The sequence below is a fragment of the Heliangelus exortis genome, chromosome 12 (assembly GCF_036169615.1).
Source record: "Heliangelus exortis chromosome 12, bHelExo1.hap1, whole genome shotgun sequence".
Taxonomy (NCBI): Eukaryota; Metazoa; Chordata; class Aves; order Apodiformes; family Trochilidae; genus Heliangelus; species Heliangelus exortis.
In genome coordinates, this window is record NC_092433.1 from 12,322,810 (window position 1) to 12,344,030 (window position 21,221).

A 21,221-nucleotide genomic window follows, 5' to 3' on the forward strand; every position below is an offset into this window, starting at 1 on the left:
CTCGGCCTCCGCGTGCCCTTGGGTCGGGTTTCCCAGAGGCGCCGCGATGACGCCACGGCGGGCGTCGTTGCCATGGCACCGCGGGGAGGGGCGCCCCGAGGGGCGGGGCCAGGCCCCCGGCCAGCCTCGTCTCGCGTCACATGACCTCGCTCCTGTGTCACGTGGGTTCGTCCGCCGGCTTCCGGAAGTGCGTCACGGACTGGGCCCTGTCTCCTGAGTCGGCCCGCTCGGAACTTCGGCTCGGAACCAAACAGACCGGAGCGGCGGGCGGGGCCGTGAGTGCGGGCGGGGCCGGACGGGCCGGGGCGGCGGTGGTGGGCGCCGGTGGGGCGGGGAACGGCGGCCGGCGGCGGCCCAGCGGGGTGAGGGCCGGAGCCGCGGCGGCGGGCAGGGCCCGGGGGCGGCGGGAGGCCGGGCTGCGGCTCCAGGGCCGGGAGAGAGCGGGGCGGGGTGGGAGGCGCAGCGGGAGAGGGGGTTGAGAGGAAGGGGCGCGGGGGGACACGGCAGTACGGGCAGAACGCGGCAGCCGTGAGGCTGGGCCGCTGCCTGCGATCGATGCTCTGCTTGCTCGGGACCATTGCCTGGGCCCGGGGTCACCCCGCCTGGGCTCTTGGGGCGGCTGGGCTGAAGCACCGTTCCCCGTCCTTCTCCCCTCTCCAAACACCCGAGGCTAAGCAACAGCGCAGGAGATGCCGGCGGTCCATTACCGGCTGCTGATCAAGTAATTTTCCCCAGAGACTGTCGGGGCCTGCGGGGAGCTGGGCTCGCTGGGCTCCCCATGCAGCACAGCTGCTGTCACCGCGCTTTGGGGACACTTTGGTTTTCACAAGGATTGGAAATGTGATTTGTGGCAGTGCTGGGCTGGGCGCCTGCCCTAGGTAGCTCTGCTTGTCCTGGCTCATATTGTTTGTCAGGGAGATGGAGAAACTGAACTAAGAGATGAGCTTGAGTCTTGGGGTTTCTGATCCCTCTAGGGTACGAGGAGCAGAAGGTAACAGAAATACTTGTGTGCACGAGGGAAGCATTTCCGTATTTGGGACTTGGAGGAGCCAAAAGTCTGGAAGGATGAAGCTGGGGGTTGGCCTCTACAGCTGCCCCAGGAGAAAGACCTTGGGGTGCAGAGGTGGGGGGTGCTGCAGGCAATAAGCAGGCACCCCTTCCTGCCGAGTGCTTAATGTACCCCAAATGGTGCCTTGCTGTGCACCTTCTGCTGCCATTCCCCAAATATTTACACTAGCCTGGGCTGGTGCTGTGGTGGGAAGTGGTGGTTTTTCCCCCTGGCCCCTTGCTCCCATTCCTGACTTCTCCCCTTCCTCTGGCCAGTGAAAGTGTGTGTGCAGCCCCAGCATCAACTGGGCCGGGGAGCTGCTCCAGGGTGATACAAATTTGGCAGAAAGCAATTTAGTTCTGGCTGGCACCTAGATCTGTTACACACTGCAGCCACGTGGGTGCTCACACTGGCACAAAGGCTGGGAGAGCAGAGGGCAGGGAGGCACCTCCTCTCTCAGCAGCATGGTCGGGCTTTCCCAGCTCAAAGGAGGGTTGAGTAAGGTTTTGTATGAGCACCCAGCCCACTGGGTGCTTCTCAGAGGTATACCTGGCATCCAGCCAGGGCAGCCTTTTACCATCTCTCCCCCTCAGTGGCTCCTACACAAGGCCAAAAGCCTCCATGCCCCTAAACCCCCAGGGGGCTGACTGCACGTTTCCTGATGGCAGAGAGGCAGAAAGTCTCAGGGCTTTAAAAGAAATGAATGGGAATAACCTGTACTTTGTCTGCACTCCTCCAAAACCCTGTGGTGCCTGCAGTGGCCTGGCACTGGCATCAGTTTGGCAGCTGGAATTAGGCAGAGCCCCAGCCCTGCTCTGTTCCTGCCTGCCGTTAGGAATAACTGTCTGCAGGGTGCCTGAGGGAGCCCAGCCCTCTGTGAGGTGTCAGCAGGCTTCTCCCGGGGGAGTGACAGCAGATGCACAGCCTTGGCCCTTCCCCTTAACCCCTGCCAGGAGGACAGTGATCCTTCCTCAGTCTCCAGGTCACCTCTCAGAGCTCGCTGTCACCCTGCCCCACAGTAACTCTGGGGGCACAGGAAGGAGGTGATAGACCCCAGCCTTGCCCTGCACAAAGCAGTCGCTGCTTTGTGTCTCTCATTCCTCATGAGATTTTCAGCCCAGAGGAAAAAAATATTCAGCAGAACCCACTTTCCTGTGTTGGTGAGCCCAGGTTAGCTTTCACAGTGCCAGGAAGCACCTGTAGTCACCCCGTTTCAGTGCTGGTGGGGACTGGCAGCAGCAGCAGGGGCCCTTGCGACCCACGGCCACGTTTGCTGCTGCTGGAGGCCCTTCCCACTCCCTCTGCAGCCAGAGGCACTGCTGCATCCCCAGACACCCAGCATGTGCAGCAGCTCAGGGGTGGCACTGCCCTCCTCCCACGCTCCTGTCTGTTTGGTGCTGGCTCTAGGCTCTGACCAGTGTCCCTGTCTCCACATCGTTTCAGGCCCCTCCACCATGGGTGTGGGAGCTGTCCTCCAGACAGGACTCTGCAGATGAGCTTTTTGCTCTGTTTCTGTGGTTCTGGGTTATGAGGTTGGGTTGGCCTGAAGAGAAACGGCTTGGGTGCAGCTCTCTGCAGTCCCGTGCCATTTGTGGCTATGACTCCACCTTTGTGGCTACTTGTTGCTCTGGGCATTTGCGGAATACAAACACCCCAGTGACGTGGGGCAGAGAGCAGAGCTGCCAGCGTGCTGAGCGTTTCCCTTGGAGCTGCCTCCTGCCCTGGCCATGCCCAAATGGTGCCGTGGAGTCTGTGCTCAGTGGAGCTGTGCTATACCAACACAGTGTTTGGGCTCAGCTCTGTGTTCTGAGACAGGGGTGGTGGGACTGATTTCAGCGGGCTGGTGCAGCTCTCCTCCTGAGGCCACAGACACCTGAGGGCAAAACTGGAGAGTGAAACTGAGACCAGCCCTCGGGCCAGCAGCTCCCAGACCCCGCAGGGGAGTTGGTTCTGCCGGGAGGGCATGTCAGAGCCGGCAGGGAGCAGAGGTGTCCTGTTTCCCGGCCACTGGCGCTGTCTGTAAACCAGCAGGAGATGAATATACAAAGTGCAGTCCTGTGGGCTGGTGGGTGGAGCAGGAGGAACTCTCCTCTTGCCAGGGAGCTCCACTCTCATCTGTCACAGGAGACTGTCCTGGACCTGCTCTTGCTTCTCCCTTTTCTTCCTTCTTAGGGCGTCACTCGCTCCCGTTCTGCCCTCTCACATGAGCACTGTTTGACTGAAATAGCTGCCACTCTAAGCCATGGGGCAAGCTGCCCCAGCTGACCCCGTGGGCTCGATTTTGCAGCTCGGGGCCTCTATATGTCCTCAGCCTCAGCTCTGCCTCTGGGTGTTATTAGTGCTGGCAGCTGCTCTGGGCCAGTGTTGCTGTAGTGGGAGCCATGAGCATGACAATTGCTTTCCAGGTTTTTAATGTGTGCCACATTCAGAAGACCTCTGGTTGTATCTCGGGAGCTCTGGCAAGGCCATGCTTTTGGCAGTAAGTGTTGTAACAGCTGTGATGAGGTAGGTTACCTCACTGAGTGCTGTGTGGTGCTTTCTGTAAACACAGTGAAGGTCGTGTGAGGGCACTGGCCCTGGGAGGGTCTGGCGCCGGGGCAGAGAGCAGATCCTGATGCTGTTGGGCCTTCTCCACCCGCTCCTTCTGCCACGCTCGCTCTCTCCTCTCTTTAGGCCACTAGTTCCTTGCCAGAGAGTTTGACCACAGAGAGTCGCCAAGATAGCTGGGCCAGGAAGAAAACGTCGCACCCCTGACCCAGACTCCATCACCGACCCCGGCGGGCCGTTTGTGTCCTCCAAACGGCTGAAAATGTCCAGCAGCACCAATGCCCCTGGCCAGAGGAGAGTATCTCGGGGCTTGGACGATGCCACCAACAAGAAGAAGCAGAAGGATCGAGCCAACCAGGAGAGCAAGGAAGGTGAGAGCCCCTTGGCAGAGCTGCGGCGAGCAGGCCTGTGGTTTCCCAGCCCTGCAGGGTGGGATCCTCACAGCCATCTGCTGTGGGATAAGCAGATTTAACTAATCGCTTCCTGCAGCTGATGGTAACCCGTGTGATGTGGGATCCTCTTCGGCACAGTGTCCTCCCTGGACCTGTAACCTTCCTTCCTTCAGGCACTACTTAGCCCCAGTTATATGAGGAAGGTCAGACCTGTGGCCTTGCTAGCTTAAAGTTGAAGTTGGCCTTGAGGGTTGTTTCCAGGCTTTGCTTTTGGCTGGGGCTGAGCTGCCCCTGTCCAGAAGGAACGTGACCGAAGCCTGTGGATGCCCTTGCAGCTGGAGGCAGTGCAGCTTCCTCATCAGTTGGCAGAGGACAGATGCTGAGAGGCAGTGTCCAGGTGCTGACAGCACCTGCTGAGTGCAGGGCCTGTGGGTGGGGCTGGTGCTTTCTGTGTGTGTCAGGGCAAGGTGTGGCTCAAGCAGAACAGTTGCTGTGGAGTAATTCCCTCCCTGCCTGCCTGCTGTGAATCAGTGACAAATACAATGCTTCGGGTACAGGCTCTGGTGCTGGGCAGGGAATGCCTGAGGGCAGGATGCAGGCAAGGCTTCCTCAGCAGCCTTGCAGCCCTGGAAAATGGCTCAGTTTCTGTGCCTGCTCCGTTTTTACTGTTGTGACCTCAAAATCACAGGGTGTTTTAGAAGCCCAAGTAAACAAGCACTTGGTGTGGTCCATGCTGGTATGGCTGGCTGCAGTCCCCAGTGCAGAGAGTGCAGCATTGTGACTTTTCTGGCATGGGAGGTGAGCTGTGTCTCTGGTAAGGCCTGACCCTCCACACCATCTGACATGGGGGACTCCTGCCTTCCTGGGGGCTGTGGGGTGGCCATGCTGCTTCTATCTCCTTTGTGAATGCGATGGTCAGCACAGGTTTGTAGCCAGTCAAGGGAGACAGTGACAGCCCTCTGAGTGCTCCAGGGGGAGAGCACTGGTCCCATTGCTGCTCTTTCTCTGCTCCAGGATGAGGTGCAGGTGCCATTGCTCTGAGCCCCTTGCCTGGCAGAGCTCGTTGCCTGTGGGGGTGGAGCAGGCCCTGAGACTTCTGGAAGTAATCTTGCAGGGAGCAGGGATTAGGTGTCATGTCGGTTTGGTTCCCTGATCTGGAAGAAGTTTTTGGCCATGGACATTGGCAGCTTGTATAGGAATGTGACCATTAAAGTGCAGCTGGGCCATGTGGTTCTCCCGTTACAGCACAGACGTCGAAGCATAACCAAACATCAGGTTCTCCCTGTCAGATCAAAGCAGGGCTCCTCTGTATGGCTGGAGGCTGAGGGCCTGGTGTGCTGAGCAGGGGTACAGCCTTGTTGCCACAAGCTCCACTCTCAGACATGCCTCAGAGCACTGCTGTGGGCCTCAGAGCTCTGCACGGGGCATCCATGTTGTGCTGCTCCCCCTGCAGTTCTGGTTAGACTGGGATACAGTGGTGTGGCCCAGAGCAGCCACCCTAGGGGCTGAGTGGCTGTGGTGCTGCAGGCAGAGCTGAAGGGGAGGGTGAGAGGAAGCAAGGGAGGGAAATGAGCCGCACATGCAGGATGAAAGGCCTGGTCAGAGATGCAAGGGAGGAGGAGGTCATGTGTGACATTTTGGTGTGCCAGCCTGTGCTCTGGGGTGACAGAATGACAGACCTGCCCGTGCTCTGATTCTCTGCCCACCAGTGTCTCTCCCTGAGCTCAAGCAGGCTGAGACTGCCCAGGAGAAGGACTCCGAGGAGGGTAAGTCCAGGTGTGCGCTGGCTGTCAGTGCATGGCCACTGAGTGCCCTTGCCAAGGGATCTGAAGCTCTCACCTTGCCATTGTCCCATGCTGTGGCACTGAGCAGGACTAACCTGAGCCCTCCCTTCCCCTCAGCATTTGTGTTAACAGGGTGCAGCCTTCCTGGGGGCAAAGAAAGGTGCACATGCCTGGGAAAGGCTGTCTGCAAGGAAGATGCCCTGGGCACGTGGCAGGCTGCTGCCAGCTCGGGTGTCACCATGCCACTGAGCACAGTCCTGGGACACCTTGCCAGTGGCATCTATCTTGCTTGCTTCTGAGCAGGGAGCTGTGCCAGGCTGGGAAGGTCCCAAGCTGGTGGGTGCTGATGGCTGGTTTTGCCTTGGTTAAGGGCTGCTTAACACAGGACAGAGCAGGACATCCTTGTGCCACAGAGGTTGGAATAAACCTGACTGAAGTGAAGGTGATTGAAATAACCTTTTTGCCTTGAAGACTTCAGGACACTGCAGGGCCAGACCTAGTGTTTGGCAGGCATCTGACAGAGGTTCTGTCTGCAGCACAGTGATGCTGCAGCACCCTTTTCCCCCTGGGTGTGGCGTTCTTGCCTGGCCAGCAGGCCTGCCCCTGTTTTGGCCATGTTAGCACAGTTCACCTGGCAGGAGAACAGTGCTTTGGTGATTGCAGCTGAGCTGTTTGGTTTGCATATGCAAAGAGGAAGTGGCAATTTCTGGTTGTGGCCAGAGTCCACTTGTATCCCCCAGAGTAATTGTGTGGCTTCCTTGTTGCCTGGGAAAACAGCAATCGCTTTGTAGTTGGTAGGAGCCACCCCATCTTTCCAGCCACTGCTGCTGCACGTGACTGGGTCCAGAGCAGTGCTGCCTTTCTGATCACTCCTGTTCCTACCAGGATTCACCTGCCCTGCTGCAACATGTGCTCTTGTTTGCGGCCTGTCTGATGAGAACAGGTTAATTGGCACAATCTGCATACCCTGCAGTGACCTTAAACTGAGTGTGTGTTCAGGCTCATGTTCCTCAGCCAAGGAGTGGGCACTGCAGGCTTATGCCCCAGTGCGTGGGTGACTCTTCCTCCCCCCTTCCTAGAGCTGCTGCTGGACTGGAAGCAAAACACTGATGAGATCATCGTCAAGCTGAACTTGGGAAGTGGAGCTTTGAAGGTGGAGGATGTGGATGCTGATTTCAGTGACACGGACTGTGTGGTCAAACTGCCAGGTACAGGGAATCAAGCGGCTGCTGTGGGTGTTTTCACAATGGAGCTTGGTGCAGCTCTGGGCTGAACCAGGCAGGCATAAAACCTTTTCTTCAGAGGCAGTGCCCTGCCATCAGCTGGCACAGCAGCAGTGTGAAAAAAGAGGGGTGTAGAGCTGGGGAGGGCAGGAGCTGGCCTCTGTGCCGAGTGAGCAAATGCCCACTGGTGCGTCTCTGTCCTCTGCTTGCTGGGATGACTGAATCAGCTCTGGGTATCCCTTGGAAAAGTGACGGGGACTCTGGGGGCAGGGAGTCACAGGGCCTTCCCTCTGGGAAGAGGGCCAGACAGATGTACAAAGCAAACCCAGGGAAGCTGGCATTACCCTGAAAGCTCCTGGGGTGTGGTGGCAGCCTGCCTGCAGCCTTCTTGGCTCTGGATGAGTGCTTTCTTAATCCTCTGGGCAGGTGAAAGCAGGATGTGGGTTTTAGGTGATGTCTGCCTGTAGCACTGCCTGAGGTGCAGGTCCCCTCTGCTTGCAGATGGACGCCAGTGGAGCTGTCAGTTCTATGAGGAGATTGAGGGCTCCTGCAGCAAGATCCAGTGCAAGAAGGGCAACTTTCTACAGCTTGTGCTTCAGAAGAAGATCCCACTCCATACCTGGTCTTCACTTCGGGTGAGGAGGGGTGGATCAGCCTTTTGGGGGAGCTTATGGGGCCTGGGGGAGCCTGAGCCGAGGGTTTCACTCCCTGCTCTTGAGTTGCCCTTGCTCAAGCAGCAATGTGGGGCTCATCCTGTATCGTGTGCTGGGTGAGGGCAGTGAGCCAGCTGCCTCTGTCCCGAGGAGGTGAATGTCATCATAGCCCTGTTCCTGCCTCCACATAGCCCCCCAGGTTCTGGAGCAGGCCCTGGCATGCTCTGGGAAGGGGTGGTAAGGGTGAGGGGCTGGTGAAGAGCATGAGAGTTGCTGCTGCCTGGATACCTTCCCACGGTACTGTGCTGCTTTTCACAGAAGAGAAGGAAAGACGGATCCAAAGAGCTGTCCAAAGGGTCCACGTGCTGGGAGAACGGGAAGGAGAAGGCTGCTTCTGCCGAGCTGGCCCCTGAAGAGCCGAGGGCTGAAGCTGCAGAGCTGCCGAGGTCCCGGCGGGAGCCTTCCAACCCCAAGCGTGCTCCAGGAAGAAGCGAAGCCCTGGGAGGGAAAAGCCCAGCCAGCCCAGGGACACAGAGCGGCCCCAGCGCCAAGCGGGCAGTATACCTCAAAATGGCTCATGCTGAAGAGGAGCCGAACGCCAGAGTCACAGGGAACGTGGAGCCCAGCAAAGGGCACAGCGGGAGGGCGGGCAGCCGCCGCAATGGCCGAGCCAGCCAGGCTGATGTGCCCACAGCCCACGCAGACCTCGCACCCCCGCTGGAGAAGGTATCTGAGGATCCAGCCAAACGGGTCACCCCTCAGCCCCTGCGCGGGGACCCATCCCCACTGATGAGAGATGGGCTCAGGGTCCCATGGGTGCTGCTGAGGGCTGGTGTGGGCCTGGCTGTGGTGGAGGAGAGGGTGATGTGAGGGCCTTGCAGTCGCTGGGCTGTGGTGGCAAGGGGGTTGAGCTGAGTGTGGGATGTGTGGGGGAAGCGGTCAGCACAGGGTTGTGTCTGCCTGGCTGGTGGGGTCACAGCGGGTGGGCCAGGGCAGCTCAGGGGAGACAGTGTCTGTTTTTCATTGTGTCCTTCTTTCTTGAAAGGCTGTGGCTTTGGCCAAGGAGACTGTTCCCATGGAGATGCCACCTCTTGCAGCAACCACAGAGGTGTTCCCCCAGTGTGTTGCTACTTGTGTGGAGAAAAGAGTCCTGCAGCCAGGCAGCCCTGTCGAGGCCCTGCGGGGTCGGGATTGCATGCCTGTCCTGGGAGAGAGCTCTAAGGCCATCCCAGTGGCCACCCCTCCACTGGGCAGGGACAGTGAGAAGAGAGACTGGTCCAAGGATGATGTAGCTCTGGAAGCAGCAGCTGATGGTGAGTGGCTGGAGCTTAAGGGTTGGCCTGCTTGGGAAGGTCCATCTGCTCAGGACCTCTCCTGGGTCAACCTGTAGCAATGTCTCAGCATGCAAGAAAGGTAATGTCTCTCTCCACGGCTTTCCTTGCTCAGAGCCAGAGCATTTTGTGAGCCTGACCTTTGTCAAGAATGACTCATACGAGAAGGGCAATGACCTGGTTGTAGTACATGTCTATGTGAAGGAGATCCACAAGGAGACATCCAAGGTGTTGTTCCGGGAGCAAGACTTCACGCTGGTGTTCCAGACAAGGTAAAGGCATGCCTCGGGATGGTGCCAGGCTGCTGCAGAGCTCCTGGCTGTAGCTGGGCTACTTGTTCAATTCTTCTCACTTGCCCCAATTTCTTTGTAGTGACACAAACTTCCTTCGCCTCCATCCTGGCTGTGGTCCCCACACAGTGTTCCGGTGGCAGGTGAAGCTCAGGTACGGCTCCTGTTCCCCCCAGCCCACACCGGGGCAAGGGAGCTGAGAGTGTGGAGCTGAAGCAGGAACTGGTACTTGGCTGATGGGTCTGTGCAAGGAATGCTCATTTCTACATCCAAGGCTCTTCCTCATGCCACACTGCTCTAACACCTGAAGCCCTGGCTGCCTTGGCTCTGTGTGGTGGCTTGCAGAAATCCCCATGCCTCTTTGCTTGCAGTTATCCCCCAGCCTCTTCTAGAGTTCTTGGGGACAGAGTCAGACCAGCCTGTGTGCATTTTGTGTGGGATATCCAGCGGGAGGGAGCATTGGGAGCAAAGCAAAGTGGATCTGCCAGGAACTGGGCCTTCTGTGTGCTGAGTGGCCAGGCTCAAGGGTTTCCACCCTGCTTTGCCGGGTCCTCCTTGGGATTGGTGCTGCCTGGAGGCCATGGCCTGCCTAGCAGGGTCTTCAGCATGTCTGAGGCTGCTGCTAGGGGGTCTGGGGCACCCCTGATTTGCTGCATGTCTTGCAGGAACCTCATTGAGCCAGACCAGTGTAAATACAACTTCACGGTGTCTCGCATCGATGTCTGCCTGAAGAAACGCCAAAGCCAGCGCTGGGGGGGCCTGGAGGCTCCAGCCACACGAGGTCTGCACCCCACCTTCTTGCCTTGCCTTGCCTTGCCTGCCTGTTGCACCCCTGTGGGGCATGGGCCCTCCTCACCACCAGCAGCAGCTGGATGGTGATGGATCCTCTGGCATGGGATTGTAGGGAAGGAGAGGGACTGAATGGGTGCAGGCTGGAGAGGTGTAGGGGCAGAGTATGCCAAGTGCTGGGGGAAGGGCACTTCCCTTTGCTCACAGGGAAGAGGGGTAGGAGAGAGCCTGTGTGTGAACATGGACCGAGCGGCTCAGCCCTGCCATGGGGAGCGCATGGTGCTGCTAACCACAGGCCCACCCTTCCCCCTTTTTAAGGTGCAGTGGGTGGTGCAAAGGTTGCCATGCCTACAGGCCCTACCCCTCTGGACAAGAACCCCCCAGGCAGTAAACAGCACCCCCTGTCCAGCAAGGAGGAGGCCCGAGCCAGTGACAAAGAGAAGCCACGTGTGGAAGATGGGGGCTTGGATGGTGTGGCAGCCCGTACAGCCCCAGAGCACGTGGCAGTGAAACAAGAGCCGCACATCCCCTCGGTGAGTGGGGTGGGGGGGAAGGAGGGTCCACTTGTCCTTTTTGTGAGATGCCTGCCTCCTCAGTGTTGCTCTGGGGACTAGCAAAGCATTCCTGGAGAAGGAAGCATTGCTCCTTGGTCACAGCTGGCTGGACTGGGGACAGTGGTTGGCTTGTCTTTCCAAGTGCTGATGGGAGATCAGCAGTGCTTCATCCCAGCCACATCTGAGGGGTGCCTTGGGCTTTCAGGTTTCCCTGGTGTCCCCAGGGAGACACCTTGAGTGCAGCACCCTCACACCTGCCTCTGCTTTAGCAGCCCAAACCAACATGTATGGTGCCACCGATGACACACAGCCCTGTGAGTGCTGAGAGCGTGGAGGATGATGAGGATGAGGACGAGAAGAAGAAGGTGTGCCTTCCTGGCTTCACAGGGCTGGTGAACCTGGGCAATACCTGCTTCATGAACAGTGTCATCCAGTCCCTCTCCAACACACGAGAGCTGCGTGACTACTTCCATGGTAAGCCCCCACCAGGAGCCCAGCAGCACCCTGCTGCTTGGACCATGCAGCCAACAACCATCCTGGGGTGAGGGGGATGGAGGGTCCACTTGTCCTTTTTGTGAGATGCCTGCCTCCTCAGTGTTGCTCTGGGGACTAGCAAAGCATTCCTGGAGAAGGAAGCATTGCTCCAACAACCATCCTTGCTCTCCTTTTGTCTCTTACAGATCGGTCCTTTGAGTCAGAAATCAACTACAACAACCCTCTGGGGACAGGGGGACGCCTGGCCATTGGCTTTGCCATGCTGCTGCGAGCGCTGTGGAAGGGGACACACCATGCCTTCCAGCCCTCTAAACTGAAGGTAGGGATGCAGGCACCAGTGGGATGCAGGAGCTGGTTTGGGTCCCCAGCACCTCTCTGTGTGCACCAGCTGCCCTGCTGGCACTGCTGAGAGCTGGGGAGCGCAGCCAGGCTTTGTGTGTGGGGCAGGTGGTGCTGCTGGTGGGCTGCTGACCGTTCTGCTCCCCCCAGGCAATCGTGGCCAGCAAGGCCAGCCAGTTCACTGGCTATGCCCAGCATGATGCTCAGGAGTTCATGGCCTTCCTGCTTGATGGCCTACACGAGGACCTCAACCGCATCCAAAATAAGCCCTACACAGAAACTGTTGACTCAGATGGGAGGCCTGATGAGGTGAGGATGTCCCTTCCCAAAGCCAGTGGGAGAGCAGCCCTGGCCTGAATGGGTCAGCATAGTGCTGAGCTCTCTCTCCCTGTAGGTGGTAGCTGAGGAGGCCTGGCAGCGACATAAGATGAGGAACGACTCTTTCATTGTGGACCTCTTCCAGGGCCAGTACAAATCCAAGCTGGTGTGCCCAGTGTGTTCCAAGGTAGGGCAGTCCTGGAGGCTCTGTCTTTGTCCTGGCTGTGCATCAGGTTCCTGATCCTCAGTGGGCATAGGGCAGAGCTGGTTTTTGGGTCCACTGGGGCTTCTGTCCCACTGATCTTAGCCACCAGCTCTTCCCTTTACTGACTGTGCTCCCACAATTGCAGGTGTCCATCACCTTCGACCCTTTCCTGTACCTCCCCGTGCCCCTCCCGCAGAAGCAGAAGGTGCTGACTGTCTACTACTTCGCAAAGGAACCACACAAGAAACCCATCAAGGTAAAGGACACCACCTCCTCTGGGGAGGTAGCCTGAGAAGGCTCCCGGTGGTGCCCCAGGTAGCCGCTCATGTGTTAATGGGCTAAGCCTTGTGTTAAGCAAGGGTGCGTGCATTTTGGCGTGATCTGATTGATAATGACATTTTCTTTGTGGCAGTTTCTCGTGAGTATCAGCAAGGAGAACTCCAGTGCCATGGAGGTACTTGACTCGGTGGCCCATAGCGTGCGTGTGAATCCAGAGAACCTACGCCTGGCAGAGGTGAGGGTGCTCAAGCTGCAGAGCAAGCAACAGGCTACTCTTGTGCATGTCCTGGCTCCTGCAGTTCTGCAGGCAGTGTGGACACTGGCAGTCACTTGCCCATACCCAACCCTGGGGTGGATTTTGTCTGTGGGTGGCAGTGTTCTGCACAGGTGCTGCTGGGCAGAGCCCTGCTCAGGAAGGCTGGACCACCACAGTGAGGCAAGGGGTGTCCATCCTTTCTCGGTGGGGTGGTGAGCTGAGCTCACAGTGGAGCTGAGGACTGTGGCTTTCTCGGGAGAGGGAGCATGGGACAGCCCTTCCACAGTCCCACACTACTGCTTTCCTGGCAGGTGATCAAGAATCGCTTCCACCGCATATTTCTGCCGTCCGACTCGCTGGATTCTTTCTCTCCCACGGAGCTGCTGCTCTGCTTTGAGGTGCTGTCCCCAGAGCTGGCCAAGGAGCGGGTGGTAGAGCTGCAGGTCCAGCAGGTAGGAGGGGATATTGGGATTACTGGGAGACAATCAGGGAGGCTGAGCCTGCAAGTGAGGCTGAGCAGGGGGGGGAAAGCTGAACACAAGCGTGACTAGCTGCAGCGAGCACAGATGCCCACCAAGGAGGCCTTGTCCTGCCTGGCTGCCCAATGGGTCCTTTCTCCTGCAGCGTCCGCAGGTGCCCAGTGGCCCCGTTGCCAAGTGTGCTGCTTGCCAGAAGAAGCAGCTGTCAGAGGATGACAAACTCAGGCGCTGCACGAGGTGCTATCGAGTCGGTTACTGCAACGTGTGAGTTGTCTTGGTGCCTAGCAGGGGAGGGAGGGTCTTCTGCTTCAGCTGGCCAGATGGGAGAACTTCGCCCACTGGGAGGAGGTGGGATGGGACGGGTCTTTGGGAGGGAGCTCCTGGTGCTCCCCTCATCATTATCACACCCCTCTGGCCTTGCCACTGTCCTACCCGGGATGGTCAGTGATGCTGGGTTCAGCAGGGGCTGTATGTGTTACAGGGCATGTCAGAAAACGCACTGGCCAGACCACAAGGCTTCGTGCCGCCCAGAGAACATTGGTTTCCCCTTCCTCATCAGTGTGCCTGAGTCCCGCCTCACCTACGCCCGCCTAGCCCAGCTGCTGGAGGGCTATGCAAGGTGAGGGTCCAGTTGCTTCTCTGCTGGAACTGATATCTGCCCCGTGCCTGCCTGGTTCTGACTGTCATCTCCTTGCCCAGGTACTCAGTCAGCGTGTTCCAGCCTCCCTGCCAGCTGGACCGGGTGCCACTGGAGCAGGGCCTGCAGCCTCTGGTCCAGGACAAGATGGAGCCCTTGGTCAAAAGCAACTGTGCAGCAGCCACCTCTGGCCTTGAGATGGGGGACAGGGATAGGGCTTCCAGCCTCCTGCAGGAGCCCCCACTCTCACCAGCTGTGCCAGAGCTGCACCCGGAGCTGGGGGACACTGGCACTGTCCGGAGCAAGGTCTTGGCAGCCAGGAGTTCCCTGCTGAGCTTGGATTCGGGCTTCTCTGAGCACATGGAGTCACAGGGTGACAGCTGTTGTGAGAAGGAGCCATCCTATGAGAGAGCCCTCAAGCCAGAAGGTAAGAGTTGCTGTGGTGATAACCATGTCTGTGCCGGGAGCTGGGCTAGCCCCAAGTCAAAATGGGAGCAATTCTCCCTCTTTGGGTTGACCTCCCACCCACAGCATCTGTTCTCTGGACTTTGGTCCAGAGATCTCTGGGGATGCACATAATGCCCTGGGAGCTGTGTTTTGTCAGTGCTGCCTCACCTGAAATGCCTGCCTGCCCACGCTCTGCCTTGCCCTGGCAGGGCCTGTGGGGCAGAGCAGCAGAGACCTGAATGGAGTGTGGTGTGGTGTGTGTTGTGGGGAGGGCAGGGGCTTGGAAGCCTCCAAATCCCGTGGGAGGGCAGAGCTGGGTGCAGGCTGAGCCCCTGGGGGCTGTGAGTGCAGCGTTTCCCTCGCTCTGACTCAGCTGCACGGGAGCAGCCTCTCGCGCTCGGCTGCTTGGCTGTCACGTTTCCAGACACTCGTCTCAGGATGGCAGCAATGTGCAGTGAAGGGGCAAGGCAGGCAGAGGAGCACAGCTTGCCAGGGGCAGGCGCCTGCTAAAAATAGTCAAGGACACAGGGCACGTGGTTGTGTCTCTGCAAGGCCGTAGCATGTGAGGTGGGGGTAGGGGCACTGCAAATTCTTGGCCCCTACGCAGGGTAGACAGGCAGTGCCACCACAGATCTGTCCCTGCCTGTCCACAGCTGCCATCCCTGGGTACCAGCACACTCCAGACTCGCTGAGTGCTCGTGCCACACTGTTCTACATCAACAAGATCGATGCTGCCAACCGAGAGCACAAGCTGGAAGACAAAGGTGAGCCCAGAGTCCTACTAAGGGCTACCTTCATCCCTCGTGGCCTGTGCCAGGGTGGTGGATCTACCTGGTCAGAGTGCCAGAGGCTGCTTGAGATGAACCCAGATGTGACAGCGAAAGCTGCATCTGGCATGGGGGAGGGCAGCGTTCTGCTGCATAGAACTACTGCCTGGAAACTCTTCTTGGGCATGATGTTCCTGCTCTCCTCATCAGACAAGTTCCCTTCAACCTCCTGCATCCACAGAGGGTCAGTGGTCTCTGTGTCGCCTCTTGTGTGAATGGGATGTCCACATCTAGTACTGGTTATGTAGGCACTGCCAAGAGGGGCTGTGCCAGCCTTGGCCCCTGCTGCTCTGGGACCTCTGCTGCCCTGGGGTGGTGAACCTGGCCGAGGTGCACCTGTCCCTTCCTAGCAGCACTGTGTGATTGCTGTATCAAGCCAGGATGGGCTAGACTGCTCCTAGCCCCAGCAGAGTTGCCTGAACCAACCTGGTGGGGCAGTTATGTGAGGTGTGTGTCCCTTCACAGGTGATACCCCCCTGGAGCTGACAGATGAATGCTCCCTTGCACTGGTATGGAAGAACAATGAGCGCCTCAAGGAGTATGTGTTGGTGGAGTCCAAGGAACTGGAGTGTGTGGAGGACCCAGGCTCAGCCAGTGAAGCAGCCCGGGCTGGCCACTTCACCCTGGAGCAGTGCCTCAATCTCTTCACCAAGCCCGAAGTCCTGGCCCCAGAGGAAGCGTGGTGAGGAAGGCGGCAGGGTGGGCTCCATTCTGTGGGCCCAGGCAGCAGTCAGGGTTTCCCAGAAGCTGCCTGGGCCTGCACGTTGTTTCTTCTGGCAGAGAGGAATGTTGGGCTGGCCTTCCCTGTGCAATGGGGGTGGAGGCCATAATCCAAGCAGGAGCAGTGCCAGCACTCCACAGGACTGTGCTGGTCTGCCCCTGGCAGGGGAGGCTGAGACTTCCTGCACCCCCTCTGCCAGCCCCCGTTGGGGGCACCTTAGGGCTGGGCTGGGCTGCGAGGACAGAGATTCTCTTCACAGAGGTAATGAGTGCACTTTTCCCTCAGGTACTGCCCCAAGTGCAAGCAGCACCGTGAAGCCTCCAAGCAGCTGATGCTGTGGCGGCTGCCCAATGTCCTCATCATCCAGCTCAAGCGCTTCTCCTTCCGCAGCTTTATTTGGAGGGACAAGATCAACGACATGGTTGACTTCCCTGTCCGGTGAGAGCCTGGGGAATGAAGCGCCTGGGTTGACTCTGCCTGTACTGCCCTGCAGCCCTGCTTCTGCCTGTCTGGCATCACCACTCCTGACTGTCCCCATGTCTCTCCCCAGGAGCCTGGACCTGAGCAAGTTCTGCATTGGCCGGAAGGGCGAGCAGCAGCTGCCTATGTATGACCTGTATGCTGTGATCAACCACTATGGAGGCATGATTGGGGGGCACTACACAGCGTACGCCCGCCTGCCCAATGACAAGAACAGCCAGCGCAGCGACGTGGGTGAGGATCTGCCACCCTGACTGCCCCCCAGCTCCTGCAGCTGTGGCCTGTCCCCTTGCTTAACCTTTCTCTCCTCAGGCTGGCGGCTCTTTGACGACAGCACAGTCACCACTGTGGAGGAGAGCCAGGTGGTAACCAGATACGCGTATGTGCTCTTCTACCGCCGGAGGAACTCTCCCGTGGAGAGACCCCTGCCAGGGCACCCCGCAGACCACCGTGCGGAGCGCACCCCCTCTGCCGAAGCTGCTGCCAGCCAGGTGAGAGCTTGCGTCCCTTCCGGCACTGTTAGAGCTACAGAACTTTGAATCATGCCCAGATGCCCATGCGCAGGGCCCGGCCCATCTGCCGGCACCCACGGAGCCTGGCACAGCTGCAGAGTGGTGCCTGCCCCTCTTAAACACCAAGGAGCTTGCACCAGCCGGGTGTTGGGGCTTGTTCTGTCTGTCAGCTGGGATGGTCCCTGCCCTGAGGGACCACAAGAGAGCTGGTTTCAGTCATCGGGGGGGAGTGCAAATGGGAGGGCACTGGAGGAGGCAGGAGGGGGCTCAGCCTCGCTGCGGAGTGCACAGGAGGAAAGCTGTGAGCGGTGCAGTAGGAGCCGGCTGTGCCAGGGAGCGGTGAGAACCTGCCCTCCTCAGCCACTCTCAAGGAAGGGTGGGGGACGCTTTCTGCTGGGGCCCAGCTCAGGGCCAAACTAGGTGCAAAAAAGGCAAATGCCAGTGCTGAGCCAGAGGCCTGGCAGCCTCTGCAGGGTGCTCAGAAAAACTGCCAGAGCGAGCTCTGCTGCCGTGCCGCCCGGGAGGGAGGGGTGGGCCAGCTGGCAGGGTGCTTTCAGCATGCACCAGGGGGGAACGAATGGTTGGGCTGATCTTTCCATGAATGTTGAAGGCCCAGGCTGGGACACAGCATGGTGCCCACCAGGCCAGCCCCCCTGCATTGCTGTGCTGCAGCTCTTCCCTCCGTGCTTAGCACCCTGGTGCCATGGCCCAGTGGGGCCTGAGGACAATGTTCAGCTTAGTTCTGACATGACTGCACACATGCCTCGTGGGGCTCGTCTGGCTCGTGCAGCCCTCAGGTTTGGCATCCCAGCTCTGTCCCCAGCTGGGGACAGAAGCTGCCTATTTCTGAGGCCAGGGGATGTCTGGCATGTTACAGCCTGCCTGGGCTGTTCCTGTCCTGGGGAGCCATGCGTGTCCTGTAGCAGCCCCACTCTCTGGGGATGGCCAGGCAATAAGGAGGGCTGTGCTGCTCATCCCACACTAATAGTGGGAATCTTCAGGGGCCTGAGAGCACTTGGGCTCCCTGTACGCCCAGGGTTTGTAGGGTCCTGTTGGGGCTCACCAGGCCCCCGGCAGCACCAGATCCCTCACAGTGATGGGGCATGTTGGATTCTGCCGGGCTTAGCAGGTCTCTGTGTGCCTTGGACCACCTGCACCCTCCCAGACACGGGGTGCCCTCCAGAGATGTGCGCCCTGATTGTCTGCTCTGCGTGATCACTGGCACAACGAAGGGCTGGGCTGTGATTGGCTTCCTGCGGATAATCCAGATGGAAGCTGGGCTACGATTGGCTGTCAGAACATCCCCACCTACTAAAGCAGAGCTGTGATTGGCTGCGTGGTGACTGTGCCTCCTGCTCCTGCCACCCCAGCCGGCTCTGGATTGGCTGTCATCTGAAAGATCCCGTTGGGATCACAACAGCTGGCCTGTGATTGGCTGATGCCTCCCATCTGGACCCACCAATCCCAGCGCATCAGCTCTACCGGGATCTACCTGCTCCGCTCCCTGTGGCCCTACGAAGAACCTGGGCAGCCATCCATGCTCCCTTCTGCAGAGCCGCCCGACGGAACCTGGCTGCACCCCACACACCGGAGACCCTGAAGAGCCGTGGGGGCGGGTGCGACCGTGACGGTGCTGCATGGGGAGGAGGGCTGGCTGGGCACGGGGCTGGGCTCGTAGGCAGCCGCCTGCCCCGGGGGATGGCAAGGGGTGTTACCCGTTGTGTTCTCCAAGTGCTGACGCAGGTTTCCACATCGCAGGCTTCTCTGATCTGGCAGGAACTGGAGGCTGAAGAACAAGATCTGCAGCTCGAGGCACCTTCAAGGCCTGCAAGAAGCTCCTGGAGGCCCCGTGGCCAGAAGCGGAGTCCGGGCACTCCCCAGCACCCAGATGAAGGCTGTGCCAGATACTTTGTCCTGGCCACCACGGCCGCAATTGTGGCTCTCTTCCTGAATGTCTTCTACCCGCTCATTTACCAAACCCGCTGGAGATAGGCGTGGGCACACAGCCAGCTGCAGGAGCAGGGCCACCAGGGCACGCGCCATCCTAGGACGCCACGCAACGAAGCCATCGGGCAGCTGGACAGAAACTGCCGGGAAGGACTCGCCGAGGGAAGCATGGGACTGTCGGCTCCTGCCTGTCTGCTCTGGCATCTCCTGTGCCAGCTGGCAGGGCTATAGAGCCAGCCTGCTGCCTTGCCAAGGCATAGCCCGCAACCAGGAGCACCTCTGCCCTCCTCTACCCTTGCTGCCTACTGGGAGTGGATGGGACCTTTTGGCTACCTGTGGATCAGAAATGGACATGGCTGCTGCAGGAATGGCTGGGGCTTGGGAGAACCCCAGGAACACCGACCCCCTCTGCTTGGCTTTCAAGAAAGAAGTAGAGACCTGCTGGGAGGCTGCAGCAAGGGCAGGGTGCCCTGACACGTGTCCTGGTCTGGCTGCCTCCCCTAGACCTGCTGGCTGCAGGAGCCTTGTGCTCCTGGGGGCTGGTGTGACCCATGGCTCCTGGGCCAGCTTGCTTGCTCCTGCCAGCCTCCTGGTGCTAGCTGCCCACGCACTGGGAGCTGTGCACACAGCACCCCAATGCTGAGGCTGCACGAGCTTGTCACCGAGAACTTCTGTGCTTCCCTGGGGGCTCAGTCCCACTGCAGCTCCTCTCCCCAGGCAGCCTGGGCTGGGAGGTGCCTGTGGTGAGCACCCACCTCTCTGGGCTGTTGTCTCCCACCTGCCCCTGTGGGCTGTCCCCCCTTGGCCCCAGCTGGCTGTGTCCAGGGAGAGGATGGCACTCTGCAGTGCAGCATCTCATTTTTGAGGGGACCTGCTGTGCTGGGGGTTGGGGAGCGCAGGAGAGACCTTGGTGTGTTAATAAAGCCAGGTTTTCCAAAGAGACGCAGCATCCCTGTGCTGTGTGATGGGACTCCACGCTGGAGCCAGTGACCTTTCTGTGCCTGAGGTGACACCAGCCCAGCCAGCACGGTGACTGTGACCTGGGCTCTGCCGGGTGCCTGGTGCAACCTGTGTGGCAGTGGGCTAAGTGTCATGGGGTGGCAGCCCCAGTGTGGCATGTGCAGGGCAGGGAGAGCCCACTGAGGCTGGCAGCACACCATCCTGTGGAGCTGGAGCACAGCTGCAGCTCCAGCCTGTCTGACATTGAGACGTGTTTGTTGCCCTTGGCTGAGTGTGGCTCAGACTGCTCCGGTGCATTTGGGCGCGAGAGGTGACTTCAGAGCCCTGTGACTTCCTTTTCTGTCTCTGCCACTGTCCCCCTGATGCTGCCCTTGGCGGGCTTGGGAAGGATGCTGGGCAGGGAAGGGGGTCACCTGTGTTTCTGGCTGGGGCTTGAGCCACACAAAGGGGAGACCAGGGCTGTCCCCACCTCAGCCTCCCCCCCCTCTTGCACGTGTGCCACCGTCTCCTCCCTATAGAGCAGGTCTCAGACGGGGAGCCCAGGGAGGCAGTGCTGTGGTCATGAGATGCCTGTCCTGGAACAGTCGCCTCATTGTCTGCATCCCTGGGGCTCGGCGGCTTCCCCCGCTCGCCCACGGCGCTGGCCTCGTGGGGCTGAGTCAGTGCCCGGCGCCGGTGGGGTGACCTCTGCTCTGGCTGGCAGCAGTGGCCTGGGGCTGGGGCCCACAAGTTGCTGCCTGCACCTGCCTGCTTGCCCTTCCTGGGGTGGGTGGCCGGCAGCAAGGCCCGGGCTGGGTGCTGTCGGCCCTGGAAATCCCCTCCGGTCCTGTAGTGTTCCTCAGGCACTGGCAGCCTGCTCCGTGTCTCGGTGCTGCTGCCCAGGCTGGCCGGGTGCCTGTGCCAGGGCTCTGCTCAGACTGGCCACGGCAGCCCCGGGGCCACGATTGCTGGGGTGGGGAGAGGCGGCAGCGCCCGGGCCGAGCATGCCGCAGCCTGGCTCTCCTCCGGGGGGCAGGTGGGGGCTGCTGCTGGGGGCCCTGGGCACGCTGCCCTCCTCCTGCCCCGTTGCTGGGGCCGGCACCCACTACAGCTCTCCCAGTGGTGGGGGTGCACATGCTGCGTGGGGTCCCTGCCCCGAGGGGCTGTGTTCCCCCCCGCGGCCCCCTGGAGCGGGGAGGAAGATGATGGGTGGGCTGGGCTCTGGTCTCCCTTCTCATCCCCACCTTCTGTTGCAGGGCATGCCCCCGGTGCCGTTCGGATCTGGCCTGGCCCCCGAAGGAGCCCCGGCACTGGCCACCGAAGGCCTCCCCGAGCGCTTTGCCAGCCCCGCCGAGCGCCCGGCCCCCTCCTACAGCAGCATGGAAGAAGTCGACTAAGGGCGTCGCGGGGTGCCTGACCTGGGAGTGTGGGCCGGGCCAGGCACCAGGGGGTGGGGGGACGGGGAGGGACGGGGTTTGTCCTGCACTCATTAAACTCTCTAAAGTCCACTTGCTTCTGCTTCCTGCTGTCCTCTGTCAGGCCCCCAGCACCCAGGTGCCCTACTGTCCCTTGGTGTACTGTGTTATCCAGTGCACCCTGAAGCTCCGTGTCTCCTGGTGTCAATCGGCGCCCCACCCCGGTCTCCTGGAACTCAGTGTACTCTGCAGTTCCATGTCACTCTGTGTTCCCCAATGCCCCCACAGCTCCTGTGGCATTCCATGCTCCCTGG

At 59.8% G+C, this 21,221-nt stretch overlaps 1 protein-coding gene across 27 annotated transcripts; it reads left to right on the forward strand.

The window, feature by feature from the left end:
- The first annotated feature begins 117 nt into the window (after positions 1-117).
- Positions 118-21,000, forward strand: USP19 (ubiquitin specific peptidase 19). 27 transcript variants are annotated; one of them, XR_011728246.1, is made up of 29 exons: positions 148-275; positions 3,454-3,527; positions 3,722-3,966; positions 5,697-5,753; positions 6,851-6,979; positions 7,496-7,629; positions 7,966-8,373; positions 8,693-8,960; positions 9,094-9,250; positions 9,351-9,422; positions 9,934-10,049; positions 10,376-10,590; positions 10,881-11,085; positions 11,292-11,425; positions 11,596-11,754; positions 11,840-11,950; positions 12,114-12,224; positions 12,381-12,482; positions 12,815-12,955; positions 13,128-13,246; positions 13,464-13,601; positions 13,682-14,046; positions 14,720-14,830; positions 15,359-15,575; positions 15,900-16,052; positions 16,165-16,328; positions 16,407-16,585; positions 17,733-18,236; positions 18,365-19,495. XR_011728246.1 is itself a non-coding variant. In XM_071756064.1 (28 exons), exons 3-28 carry the CDS (start codon positions 3,858-3,860, stop codon positions 20,887-20,889), a joined length of 4,215 nt encoding a protein of 1,404 aa, XP_071612165.1. In that variant the 5' UTR covers positions 148-275; positions 3,454-3,527; positions 3,722-3,857; the 3' UTR covers positions 20,890-21,000. The 27 variants fall into 27 exon arrangements, 22 of the variants coding, with proteins under 22 accessions (XP_071612151.1, XP_071612159.1, XP_071612168.1 ...); XR_011728248.1 differs by having other exon boundaries at positions 10,382-10,590; XR_011728247.1 differs by having other exon boundaries at positions 17,736-18,236; positions 18,365-18,505.
- The last annotated feature ends 221 nt before the right edge of the window (positions 21,001-21,221 follow it).